A 14309-nucleotide genomic window follows, 5' to 3' on the forward strand; every position below is an offset into this window, starting at 1 on the left:
TGGATAGGAACAGATATGTACATAGTCATTGGTCATATACAGACCCAGAAAAAAAGTTTTGGAAGTAATGACATACACGAACAACTGTATCATAGAACTTAGGCCATAAGTGTCCATTCGACAGAATTTTATAATTTCCGAAAATAATACATTGGTACAAAAATGTATATTCTGAATACTCCAGCTCGTATTTATTTAGGCACAATCTTTATGGGGTATCTATTCATTGTAAAACCGCTTTTGTTTTAAACAATACACTTACATTTGGCCAACAGAAAGGTATCATATTTATTGTTTTGATTTTGAACAATAGAATATATTCCCTGCAGAGATCATACAAAGGCAGTAATATGAGGCGTCCAGGTGGTAATACACTATATTGGGAGCATGTATGCTATTCAGTTGCTATTTTAAGCAACTTCTTTTCCTCTATATAAAAAGCCTGAAACATTTTGCTTATTTTCATTTCAAAATCAGTGCCTGCAATAACGTAGTGTGAAGGAAAAAAATGATATACTTTTGTTTTAATAACAAGTGTTCTGTGAATGCAATTACAGTTTCTCTTCTAATGTTGTGATATACAGTTAAGGTTTTGGATATAATAAATGTGGAAGTATTTAAATATTCGATTCATACATCATGTTAAACGCAAACGTGTTACAGTGACGGATATTTTTTCCTATATTGGATTAATTCATTAGTTTCTGAAATGTTTAGAGCTGAACATACATATAGATAGGACTTTTTTTATATCTTTTTTTTCTTAATTTATTGTTATGTTTTGTATTTGATTTTAGTAAATGTTTAAACATTTTTTAATTTAGATTCTTTTGGCAGATTAATTTGTCAATAATTCATTGTAACTTTTTTAAGGTTCTTTTGGACATTTCCAAAGACGTTTGATAACACTAAATGTTCTATGCACTTTAGAACCAAGGTATTTTTTAAAGTGAAATCCAGGGTAAATCACAAAAACGGAAACATGACCAAATAAAACATTAAAGACATATCAACCAAAGAACTGCATGGAAAATAACTGTCCTGACTTGATACAGACACTAAAGTCAAAGTTCACATACGAAAAAGATAAATAGTCTAAATTTTTACGAAGTAAGGCACCAAAGGGACAAATATCATTCGATGGTATCAAATATTCTCTGTCATGTTACCATCGTTTTTGTACCTTTCAAGTTTTCATATATTTAAAATTGTAATCAGCCATTTCATTGTCATGTTTTTCAGAGGATTTTTGTTTGTTTTGTTTTGGTGGTTAAAATCAGAATATTTTTTCTAAAATATTTTTCGTACAACAAGAAACTTGATTCTACTGTTCTAATTGTTACCATATTCTAGTGCATTTTTTTTTCTCACAAATAAGCTAAAGGAGAATATTGATGCTTTAAAGAACACTCTGAGGGATATCAGGCTTGTGTTTTCTAACGTCATTCGTGCTTGCTGTTATATAAGGATCGCTAGTGGCTCTCGAATATTAAATCAGTAGTAAGGCATTATCAAAAGTAAGATTAACGGTATTGAAAATCAAACGAAGAAAATGTAACCAAAACTACGGATAAGGACGTATGATTGAGGTAGAAATTCTAAGTGTTTCAAATATTTAGAAAAAAATAAAGCAGAACGGATAATAAAAAGTCAAAATAACAAAAATACTGAATAAAAACGACCGTACCATTAATATTTCCAGATTTGCTGTGGTATCGACCTAATGGACTCATTAAAATCACCAATGATACCAGGCTAATAATTTAGTTTAAAACGAGATTATCAATGACGTAAGATATTTTTCATTTTCGTAGGCTTGATCCAAACATCTTATTTTACTATAAGAAAACCACATAATGTGACTTATCAGCGAGGTTTCGTTTATTATGAGAAGCACAATTGGTGCCGTAAATTGAGCAGAATTTTCGAACTGTTGCAGTGATAATGCACCCCAATCTTAAGTTTTTTTGTATAGATTTGTGCACTGTTGGTTGTTGTTTTTCATCAGGCCTTTGTATTGTCTAGAGAGGTATGGGAGTTCATCTTCATTGATTCTGCTTTCTTATTTCTGTTTCTACTGATGAATAATTAGCTAACCTTTCTTAATCTTCAATAACAATTAACCATATGTGTTTGTAGAAATAAGAAGATGCGGTATGGGTGTCAATGAGACTACTTTACATTCAAGTCACAATGTGTAAAACAGCAATAATTAGTATTTAAAAGTTCTATCAATACTTATACAATAATATAACAAGTAACAATGTGCAAAAACAGCAATAATAAGTATTTAGAAGTTCTATCAATACACGAGATAGACTTTTTATATGTTAGTGAATAATACTTGTACTAGGATATAATGTTATACATAATAGCAACTATACTAAGAGACAATGAAATCAATAAAAACAATATCAATTACACACCACAAGCAGTGAAATGGTCATATAGGTAAAACTCCAGGGGGGGTAATATAATCACATATACAAAATTTAAAACAATAGAATTGTCACTTTGCAGGAGATATTTTATCAAACAATAGAAGAGACGGAGCGATCAACTTGGGTTCTATAAAAGGCAGGCGATTTTAAGCTTTCTTCATAACACATTTGTTGATTTTAAAACACTGTCGAAAATCAATCTTAGTATAGTTGAAAAATGGTTTGCTACGAAAACACTGTTTCCTGTGCCGTTGTTGGTGATGGAATGGTAGGCAAGACATGCCTTGCTAAAAGATTTGCTGGAAACCAGTTCTCTGAACAATATGTTGCTACAGTTGCAGAAACATCGACTGGATCTGTGTCAGCTTATGGTGACAAGTATAAAGTCATCAGCTATGAAGATCAATCAGCTAGATCCAAAACAATAACAGAATCCGACGTCATTGTTGTATGCTACAGTGCAGTTGACAAAGAATCATTTGAAAACGTCAAATCCTTTTGGATTCCAATGGTCCGAAAACTCCATAAGAAGAAACCAATTGTTTTAGTCGCTACACATAGTGACATGCGTGATGACAATAATACCGATCATGTATCAGACGCTGAAGGACAAAACTTTATGAAATCAATTAATGCTGACTATTACAACAAATGTTCTGCTGCTACAAATGAGGGAGTGAAGAATGTCTTCGAAAGTGTCGTCTGCGCCGCTATTAGATATAGAAAAAAGAAAACCAATGTGCTTAAACGTGTTTTCGCACGATGAACTTGAACTTATCTCTGCCCGGAGATGAACATTTACAAAACACATCTTGTGTTAAGAAAAGCAAAATACTTGCTGTCAGAAGACTTTGAGATAGATGGAGTTGGAGGTGGAATGTACCACTGGTGTACATTCCAAAGACGGATTGAAATACTACTGTCGAATTACAGTGATTGAGATGGAAAATAAGTAGTTCCGGTGATGTTCAAGGACATGAACTTAGAAAAACAATACGAAATCAGTCATATTTATGAACTTAAAGAGAAACGAATTGATTTAGTGAAAAGACACAAACAATACTAAGTCTTGTTTATTATTGTAAAGATAATAACAACAATTACCTTAATTTATGTTCTAAAAATAAATTTTATTGCATGAAAAATATCTGTTCTCTTTACTTTTTACTGATTGTATATTGAAGGAATGACCTGTAAAGGTATCAAGGTTACTGAGTTACAAGTTTAGACTTAAGTTCAAATAAGAATGATGTGGTATTGCAAGAACACATTGATAAAATAGAGACATCATCAATACTACTTCTCAGAGAAAAAAAAACCGAAAAACAAACAACGGTCTACATAAGAATTACAGCGTAAAATATGTAAAAAGTTCAAATTAGTTGTACTGCACACTTTCAACAAAAGTTTTAAGATCATACAATTTTTTTGGCCGACCTATGTCAATTGTCTATGTTCATGTTCATGGAAACAGGATGCAAAGGATACACAAGGGACATTCAAAATTTATAAATCAAAGAGAAACTGAAAACACAAAAGCAAAAAAGAAAATCAAAAACAAAAACCTAAATAAGCTTCATAACACACAGAAAACTAAAGTTTAACATACACGAATCCGTCGAAAAAGGGTTGCTTAGGGTATGTTTATCCGACTTATATCAATTCTTTATCTGTATTTACAAGTATTCTTTAATTGACCATTGTATACCGTCATCTTACAATACTCTTTTTGAAGTGATATTTCAGGGATTGTGCTTATTAACAATAACGAAAGTTTTGTTGTGAACAACATGTCCTTAGAAGCGACCAAACTTTGATATGAAGCAAGAGTACCACTCCAAAAAAGACAAAACAATATTTGGGAAGCTGGAATTATTGAGTTTTTGTATTCAAATGTCACATCATATCAATTACCATACGTTAGTAAAATTTAGATGTTTGCCTCGTCTTTTCCAAATGGTTATCTTTCAGTTAAAATCTCTTTATATACTGAACAGGAAATGGAAAAAAGAAGTTTCAACCGAAGTTTTCTTAAAAGTCCACGCATAACGTTTTACTATTTCTCAGTGTTTACTTGCACTTCTATAACGCACGATAACATAAAGTAAAATCACAAAAGTATTGAACTCAGAGGAAAATTCAAAACGGAAAGTCCCTAATCAAATCAACGTTTTCTTTGCAAGTGATATATATTATTTATAGAAAACTGCTGAATGCCTCAATCTTTATATTATTTTAATCAATCTATTATACAAGCCCAACAACACAACGAAAAAGGATAAATTGTACGACAATTTTTGAGTTTTTTTTTAAGCCTGGCGTTGTTCATTTTCTTTTCGAATTTTTAGTCTGTACACAGGCAAAATTGCAACGCATGTAAACGCATGTTTACCAGGAATTTACCGTACGTTTCTAAACATGTCAGAAACGCATGTTTGGAGCACCGTACGTTAAACGCATGTTTGGAGAACGTATTGTTTACATGCGTTTATGGGAAACATGCGTTTGAAAACACATGGTTAACGCATGTTCATGGTAACCGTATGTTTGAAAACATATGGTAAACACATGTTCATAAACCGTATGGTAAACGTATGTTTGGATGAAGGTTGCTTTACTTCCAGTTCAGATCAGATGCATATTCAGGTTATGAAATCATGCTAATGAGAAATGAGCTCTAATACTGCTTTGTATTAGACTGACACCCTAACTCACTAATTAACAGTTTGCAGGAAGAATAGTCACCCTACTAGGACACATAATTCTGACTAAGGGTGGGTTGATTCAGTCCTTGTTATTACTTCTTAATGCTGCTTGCCTAGCATAGAAATACCAATTTTAAGTCTTTGCATTGACTCTGCCCCTGTTTGAACCTTAAATAACATCGTGCACTTAATGCAAGCAATTTCAGAATAACTGAGGTGGTCCAATATCATGTAGGATATATGCATGAACAAACCATAAGTCATTTAGTGAATTATGCGTTTGAAATAAAATTTTAATGGTATCAATTCTATATCACCATATGAGCATTTCATCTGAGTGCATAATGTTTCAATCAAAAAAGTATCTACAGCTTTATAGTTTACACTGACTATGATGTTGTGGTTTTTTTTTTTAAGAATTTTAAGAGCGCTTACTAATTATATCATTAAGATGAGAACACCTTAACCATACCATCAGCTTAAGATAAAACCAATTTCTATACATGCAGGTTTTCTTAAAATGGCATGATTGATAACAAGTTTTTATTTTTGGTAACAAAATATATTTGAAAAATGTGTAAATAGTATAATAAAAGGTAACATGAAAATATATGGTAGCACAAATTAAAAGTCTATTTCTTCTTTTCTTTACTTTTTCTTTAGTCTTTTTAAACAGTGGCCTGAGGTTCTGAAATAATAAGTAAGATGCAAAGTTAATTATGCATTTTTTTATAACTACCAATTAATCTTTAATTAAAAACAAGAAAAATAAATTAAGTTGAGGTTAATATTAAGTACATTGATACATAAACATCTATATGTTTCTGAAAGACATTGAAAATCAATTATATCAGATTATAAACAGTTAAATTTTCCTTTCTTAACTAACGGGTTTCAGATAAAAGAAACTATAAGTTTTTCAATTTTATTGTATTTAAGGGTAAAGAAAATCAAAAGATACATCCTCATCCCAGATACATTAATTGTATTTCAATCTTCATAAAGCAGTAATATCGATCCTTGTGGATTGTTAAATTTTTTTTTATATATTTTTGTGTGTATGACAAAGATTAGTAAGCATTCTTTCATTCTTTAAACAAGAATGTGTCCATATAGTACACTGATGCCCCATTTACATTATCATTTTTTTCTGTTTAGTGTACCGTGAAATAAGGATCAAAACCCTAATAAAAAGTAGTCACAGGAAGTAAGTCAGGCTCTGACTACAACAAATGTAGAAATCATTTTAACGGTACATGATTCAACTTGATTGTTCCCTTGCATGCAAACATTTAAATATCATTAACACAAGTGTCAGACTGACATACAGTGGTTCAGAAGGTCATCAGACGGAAGTCAATTAATAAATGTACACTTATCCTCTGTAATTAGAAATTTTTATACACTGTATTCAAATTGCATATATCCTGTTAAATTGACAAATGACTAGTAAAAGTCAAAATTACTAGGGAATCACTGCATAGACAAAGAAAGAAATGGAAGGAAGGACACAGAGAATGTAGTCAGACTGACAGACAAGGTGAATTCTAAATTTATACCACCAATATGTAAATGAGTGGTGATATTATTTGATTGATTCATCTCACTTTTTCTAAGCAATAAATATAAATATACTTTATAACAAAATACCTTGTCTTCTCTTGGTTCTTCTTGAGTCCAATTCCTGGAGTGTTTTCCACTTTTCAGGATCATTTATAACCTGGATCTCAACAAAGTAATCCTTAAATTTTCCCCAAAAGTCAAGAAAAAATTCCACCTCATCTGACCCGTTTGTGTTTAATTTGTGCTTGTTGAGAAATGACCTCTAAAATAAAAACAAATAAAACAGTTATTTGTATTACAATTAACTAACTTAAGAATAATGTACTTTCTTACACGCCTATAATATATTTAAATAACCTATGGAAAACTTGTAAACAATTCCAGCTCTTCAACTTTTTAACTGCATTATACCCCTATGTTCTATTTTTATCCATGGCGGCCGTCTTGGTTGGTTGGTCGGGTCACGCCACACATTATTTAAACTAAATACCCCAAAGATGATTGTGGCCAAATTTGGATTAATTTGGCTCAGTAGATTCAGAGGAGAAGATTTTTGTAAAAGATATATAAGATTTACGAAAAATGTTAAAAATTGACATTAAATGGCAATAACTCCTAAAGGGGTCAACTGACCATTTTGGTCATGTTGACCTATTTGTAAATCTTACTTTGCTGAACATTATTACTGTTTACAGTTTATCTCTATCTGTAATAATATTCTAAATAATGACAAAAAACAGCAAAAAATCCCTAAAATTACCTAATTCAGGGGCAGCAACTCAACAAAGGGTTGTCCGATTCATCTGAAAATTTCAGGACTGATAGATCTTGACCTGAGAAACAATTTTACCCCCTATCAGATTTGCTCTAAATGCTTTGGTTTTTGAGTTATAAGCCAAAAACTGCATTTTACCCCTATGTTCTATTTTAAGCCATGGTGGCCATCTTGGTTGGTTTGGTGGGTCACCCCACACATTTTGTAAACTAAATACACCAATGATGATTGTGGCCAAGTTTGGTTCAATTTGGCCCACTAGTTTCAGAGGAGAAGATTTTGTAAAATTTAACGACAAACGACAACAATTGTATTAAAGTTGATTATCAAGGTAGGTTATGTTTGATTTTCTATTCTATTGCATTATTCGCATATGTACTGATTTCAGCAAGTCAACATGGCGGCTCATTGGTTACGAAATGTCAACTTTGGATTTGACGGTAGCTCACGGGAAAAAACATATAAATCAACATGGTGTCGAGAATGAAACATTTTTTTTTCAGCGGTTGTTCACGAAATAATCCGTGCAAGCTACGGATCTATTAAAATGATGAGCTTTATCTAACAGGGAGTAAAAAAGAACAGCCATACACACAGATTTACCCACCCTCGCTTCAGTTTTTTTAATGATCGTATTTGTCCTATTAGAATCGAAATAACTCATGGAAGCCATAGATTATTGGAAATTTACACATGGCCTGGGCCGTGATATTCGTTGATTTTATCCCTCGCTAACGCTCAGGATAAAATTTGAATATCACGGCCCGGGCCATGTGTAAATTTCCAATAATCTATGGCTTCCATGAATTATTTCTTAATTTACACATGGCCTGGGCCGTGATATTCGTTGATTTTATCCCTCGCTTTCCAGGCCATGTGTAAATTTCCAATAATCTATGGCTTCCATGAATTATTTCTTAAATAACAGTTTGAATAACAAAAAGTTATAAAGGATGTTATGAGTATTTGGAAATAAAATAAAATCTTGAATTGATACTTTAAGTGCCAGTCTGCCTACTTAGAATCAGGCAGTGGTCAAAACATGACCAAAAAAAAACACCCAATTTGACATTAATTTCAGTTCATAATATGTAGTTATGCACAAAAATAACATCCATTTCCGTTTTCTGTTCTGGTAATAGAAGATACAATTTGGTAGAAATACACAAGAGATTAAAAAATAAGGGGAGATAACTCTGTAATTTGCTATAATTCTAACCAATTTTCTAATCGAGTTATTTGATATTACCAGACACATCCAAACGAAAGACTAATAATTTTTAACTCAGGATTATGGTTAGTATTAAAAAGCATGATTAGCTCAATGGGTTTTTTATAATCATGTTTTGATTTTAACCTAAATTGCCTGATTCTTACAAAGACTGGCACTTAAGTCTGAAGATCATTAGTTAATTAAGATTATATATTTCTAAAACTATCAAATCATACTTTTTTGGCATCAACATGATCAATATAATATAAAGCAAATGTTACCTAAAATATTAACTTACTAATAGCAGGCTCAGTTGCCTTCTTTTGGGGGCCAACACATCAGATGAATTACAGAATGGGCCAAGGAACACTTTACTGAACTCATCTAGTTCCATGGCCTGTACATCTTTTCCTGATTTTATGTCAAGAGAAATCTAAAATGTATGACTTTAATTTTAGTAATTAGTACCAGTAATTAAGAATAAGACAAGTGTAACTCAATGTATTTGAAAAATTTAATATGTCCATTAATTTTTAGATAAATGCAAATCAGTCCTATTTAAACTGAGTTTTACTGTGTATATTGCTGTCACATGTTTCTTTATTTTACATTGTCATTGGCTGGAAGTATAGGGGAGGTTAAGTTCTCACAAAATATGTTTAACCACACAGCATATAATTTGCACCTGTTATTTGTCAGGAGCCTCTAGCCTTTGTTAGTCTTGTATGTTTCTGAAGCATTAGTGTAATCAATCCCGTTTCAAAATAACTAGACTAAGATCAATCATTCCTGGTATACAAGCTAGTGTAATCATTCTTGGTTTAAAAAGACTATATATACTGTGAATATTACTCAGAAGAAAACACTATTTTACTTTCTCCTTTTCTAAGTTAAATCAACAATGCAAGTTTACCAAGAAATAATTGAATAATTAAAACTGGTCTTTGTTTGTGTGATTGACAATGAGACAATTTTCCATCAAAGTCATAATGACAGGTTGGGAACAACCTCTTAATTTTATAAATATCCCTTTTAATGAGGGGTCAATATAACTTTATCATGTTTATAATATTTTTTGTTGTAAAAAACACTTTTTAGTACAATAAGGAGGACCACTAAATTTCCAGTTGCAGTAGGGTCTTAGACAATAAAAAATGGCTGGAAACGGAACAATTGTAAAAAATTCCAGTTTTGGGTTTTGGTGAATAATTTGGAGATGCTTAAACTTAGAATCCTTATCTTTTAGTACAATGTAGCTGCCAGCCATATATTGGTTTTGATGATTTTGGCAATGTATAGGTATTTCCCCTGTTATATTTCAGAGCACTCTAACTTAGGATTAATTGGTTTCACAGATACATGTATGTACAGTGTGGTGGGGTGCTAATAGGTTTAAAATCGTTATATACAGGTTTATAAATCTTACTTTTCTCCTTAATTGGTTTCTATAGTCTGTAAATTTGGCTGCAGACCACTGCACCACCATCTTAAAGGCATGACCTTGGCCTTTGAAACCTTCTTTATCAAGGTGTGATTTTACTTCATTCTAAAATAGATTGACAAGATAATATATTATATGAACGACTTTTAAATGTAAAAAAACAAAATACACATAATCCAAAACTCAAACCACAACTGTAAAGCATTGAAACTTAGTAAATTTACAAGCAATGACTATATGAGTTAACAAATGGTCAAGTTTGACATTTAAACCAGTCAAACTACGGTTTAACCTCAAACTAATTGCAACAGAAAATGTTTTAGTACTAATCTATAGCATAATGCCATAAATTAATAAACACAGAAAAAAAGTCCCATAAAATCTAACTGGAGGAAAACTCAAAATCAGCATTTTTATTTTCCTAGGGAAATTAAACACTGAAAGGGGAGATAACTCTGCAAAAAAATTTAGTCTTTCTTTTTTGTTCAGTTTTTGGGTTTTTTTTTGAAATTTGTGTAAAGTATGATACTGTGATGGGGTAATAAGTTAAATATATAATCTTCTGCTCATGAAATGTACAAAACCAAAGTATTATGGGTAGTTTTATTTTTTTTGGGCATGTTACATTGCAAATTTGAAGCTTTGTGTCCGTTTAAACTAGAGGCTCTCAAGAGCCTGTGTCGCTCACCTTGGTTTATGTGCATTTTAAACAATGTACACAGATAAATTCATAAGAAAATTGTCAGGATAGCCTTGTGCAATGTAACCTTATTACACCAATCATTTACTCTACATCTTAGAACTTACTTTGAAAACTATGTCTGAAGTGGTATTCAACCATGGGTTGACACTAAACTTCTCCCGAAGGTAAGTATTAAGTTTCTTCTGGAAATAAACAAAATTGATTTCATGATTTGATTAAGAACTTTTTTTATATTTGAAGGGAACAAGAGGATAAAAGGTACCAAATAATAAGTATTAATTAACCCTCTCTTACATTAATTTTTTTTTCTCTGCAATCTTGATTCGCATAGGATTCTTGTAATAAAATGCTGAAAATATGCTTAAAAGTCAGTAATATAAGCAGCATATATGTAACTGTCTTTGGATATCTTTAAAAAAAAATTAGAATGGAAACAGTCTCAGGGAATGTGTTAGTGTCACTACATTGATGTGAATACCTCACTTGGCCTTTAATTGGGCCAAATAAGCTAAACAAAAATATACATGATATTCTGCAAAAATTATTTTAGAACTGCATAAAACAAGAATGTGTCCATAGTACACGGATGTCCCACTTGCACTATCATTTTCTATGTTCAGTAGACCGTGAAATTGGGGTCAAAACTTTAATTTTGAATTAAAATTAGAAAGATCATATCATAGGAAACATGTGTACTAAGTTTCAAGTTGATTGGACTTTAACTTCATCAAAAACTACCATGACCAAAAACTTTAACCTGAACTTCACACTATCATTTTCTATGTTCAGTGGACCATAAAATTGGGGTCAAAACTATTATTTGGCATAAAAATTAGAAAGATCATATCATGGGGAACATGTGTACTAAGTTTCAAGTTGATTGGACTTCAACTTCTTTAAAAACTACCTTGACCAAAAACTTTAACCTGAAGCGAAAGGACGAACGGACGCACAGACGGACGAACCGAGGCACAGACCAGAAAACATAATGCCCCTCTACTATCATAGGTGGGGCATAAAAATACCTTGAATGAGCATTCCTCCATTAGGAAGCTCTGTCCTTTCTGCTCTGACTGCCTCTTCAGGTACAGCACATCAGCTGATAGTTCTTGCAGAACCTTTTCCATTTTGACTAGCTTGTTCACTTAAAAAAATTGTATTATGATAAATATTCTTAGCCAATTTAATTAATTTTTCTCATTACCTTTTGTTCCAATTGTAAAAATCAAGTAAAATTCTCAACACTTTTTCAGTTATAATCATTCTTCATTAAACTTCATAGTTTTTCTCTTTAGACTATGATTCAGTCAACCTAAAAAAAATTATTCACATCTATATGTCCTTGATTGACCTAAAACAGGCTAAAATTGTATAACAATAAATGATATGTCACTTAGAGTGAAAGTAATTTTATTGAGAAAATAATTGAAATTCCTCAAGTCCAATTATTTTAATGGCAGGCTTCTATAAGAAATTTGGTTATTTGCTTAAAGTGTAATAAAACTAAATGAATAAAAACGCTATCTATCTGTCTCATCTAGTTTCGAGTGATTTAAACGACCCAGAGAAAATACCCAATTTTACTATCCATACTAAGAAAAAAATTCTTAGTATGGATAGTAAAATTGGGTATTTTCTCTGGCTCGTTTAAATCACTCGAAACTAGGTGAGACACGCACAGAAGTGATAGATATGTATTATAAATATAGAAAATTGAATATTTTTAATAAAAAAAAAAAAAAAAATCTGTATCTTAGACCCAAGCGCATGTGATTAGAGAACCCATTATATATCAAGAACACATGTTCCTTGATTATAAGTTAATGGTTAAATTCTTTAACTTTTATATAAACAGTAATCAAATGATATGTACCAATATGTAAAACCAACATTTTTTAAAGTTTTGCAGTCGTATAAAAACCATTGAACTGTTACAATTAATAATTGAAACCTAGTTAGATTACTTTATTTATAGAGTATGCACTTACAAATTTCTTTGGATCCAGCACTAGCCCCTGCTGGGTTTTCTGGCGGTGCAAACAAATCCTGGGAATGGTCTTGCTCATCTCCAGGTACAGCAACAGGCACATTTTCCTGTGAATCCTGTATAAAAAAAGTATACATGATAAGTTGATGGGATACTTTTAAAAATGTTAAAGGCACTAGTTCCTGTAAAAATGTACGCTATTGTTCAGAATTAAAAGCCCCCCCCCCCCCCCCCCACAAAGTGTTATAAGAGGGGTTGCGACATTGACTAACCTAAAAAGGGGATGGGTGTCCAGACCAGTCATACTTCAGTGATTCCCTATGTAATTAAACATTTTTTTTTAACATAAGAGGGATGCCCCTCCCCTGAAACCACCTTTGGCCCTTTGGATACTACGAAAAATGCTTTTAATTATGAGCATTTAATTGAACTGAAAGATGCTTTTATTAATGGGCATTAAATTGAACTAAAGGATGCAGGGTCATTCTATATGATGTGTTCATATTAATTCACACCTTTTGTTTAAACAGTTCAATCTGCTGTGCAATTTTTTTTTTAATTCAGATGTGAATTTTAACAGAATAATATAAAATTAATATGATGTAATACATAAAAAGAAATCTCTTTTAAAAATTAAGATTTTATATGATTAAAGAATTTTAATATCCAATCAAAGGTACATCCTACAATTAAAATTGTAAAAATGTAAGGTTTTCTGAAATAAATATTAATGTGTTAAGACAGGAGTCCATCAGGACAAGTTAGATGATGGTAGTAATACTAATATATATATAGTGAAGAAGAAAAAAATCTTTGTAGATTTAAAGAAGATATTTATAATAATGTCTATATATCATGTTTATTAAACTTATCAAACTTTTTTCATCTGTGAATTATCTGACCAGTGTTAACTGGTATAGATCATAAAATATTTCAATATGTATCAGGAATCTACCAAATTCTTAAAATGCAGCAAAATTCATTTCTTTTTGTACTCTAAAGCCGGCAATTTAAGGCGAACTGAAAAGTATCATTATTCCTTTACCCATATTATGATAATATACCTACCTCTAACGCACTCATGCTCTTTTCCTTCAGTTTTTGTATGTTTGACTGATTTCACTGTGATGCGTATTCAAATAAATTTTGACAGAACTGTGTAACTTTGTAATAGTCGTCTGCTAAATGACGTCACATCGGAAGCGTCGGTAAGAGCGCAACAAAAGCTGAAGCGGAAACGTAAACGTGATGTTTCTAAAAATCTAAAGTCAATCGAAAGTATATAATTGTTGTGCAGTTATTTTAACGAAATAAAATAAATAAATATAGTAAACGATTTAGATACGTACAATGTTCTTATTGTTGAAATAAAGAGGGATACTTCCGTGTAACCGTTTCCCGTTTTTAGTTTGACCCGTATGACAATCGGAATATTTTTGGGCTTGACTCAACTGAATTCAACAACCCTAGAGAGCTACCGA

The 14309-nt window shown here is 31.6% G+C and overlaps 2 protein-coding genes across 2 annotated transcripts; one reads left to right on the forward strand and one right to left on the reverse strand.

The window, feature by feature from the left end:
* The first annotated feature begins 2009 nt into the window (after positions 1 to 2009).
* On the forward strand, positions 2010 to 3499 carry LOC134709482 (cell division control protein 42 homolog). Its single transcript, XM_063569639.1, has one exon. It carries the CDS (start codon positions 2659 to 2661, stop codon positions 3205 to 3207), a length of 549 nt encoding a protein of 182 aa, XP_063425709.1. The 5' UTR covers positions 2010 to 2658; the 3' UTR covers positions 3208 to 3499.
* Positions 3500 to 5693: 2194 nt separating this feature from the next.
* Positions 5694 to 14116, reverse strand: LOC134709483 (uncharacterized). The gene is made up of 8 exons (XM_063569640.1): positions 13897 to 14116; positions 12830 to 12944; positions 11867 to 11985; positions 10946 to 11023; positions 10124 to 10243; positions 8996 to 9130; positions 6797 to 6971; positions 5694 to 5834 (listed from the first exon to the last, which is right to left on the reverse strand). Exons 1-8 carry the CDS (start codon positions 13909 to 13911, stop codon positions 5815 to 5817), a joined length of 777 nt encoding a protein of 258 aa, XP_063425710.1. The 5' UTR covers positions 13912 to 14116; the 3' UTR covers positions 5694 to 5814.
* Positions 14117 to 14309: the final 193 nt, after the last annotated feature.

Source organism: Mytilus trossulus, chromosome 3 (assembly GCF_036588685.1).
Source record: "Mytilus trossulus isolate FHL-02 chromosome 3, PNRI_Mtr1.1.1.hap1, whole genome shotgun sequence".
Taxonomy (NCBI): Eukaryota; Metazoa; Mollusca; class Bivalvia; order Mytilida; family Mytilidae; genus Mytilus; species Mytilus trossulus.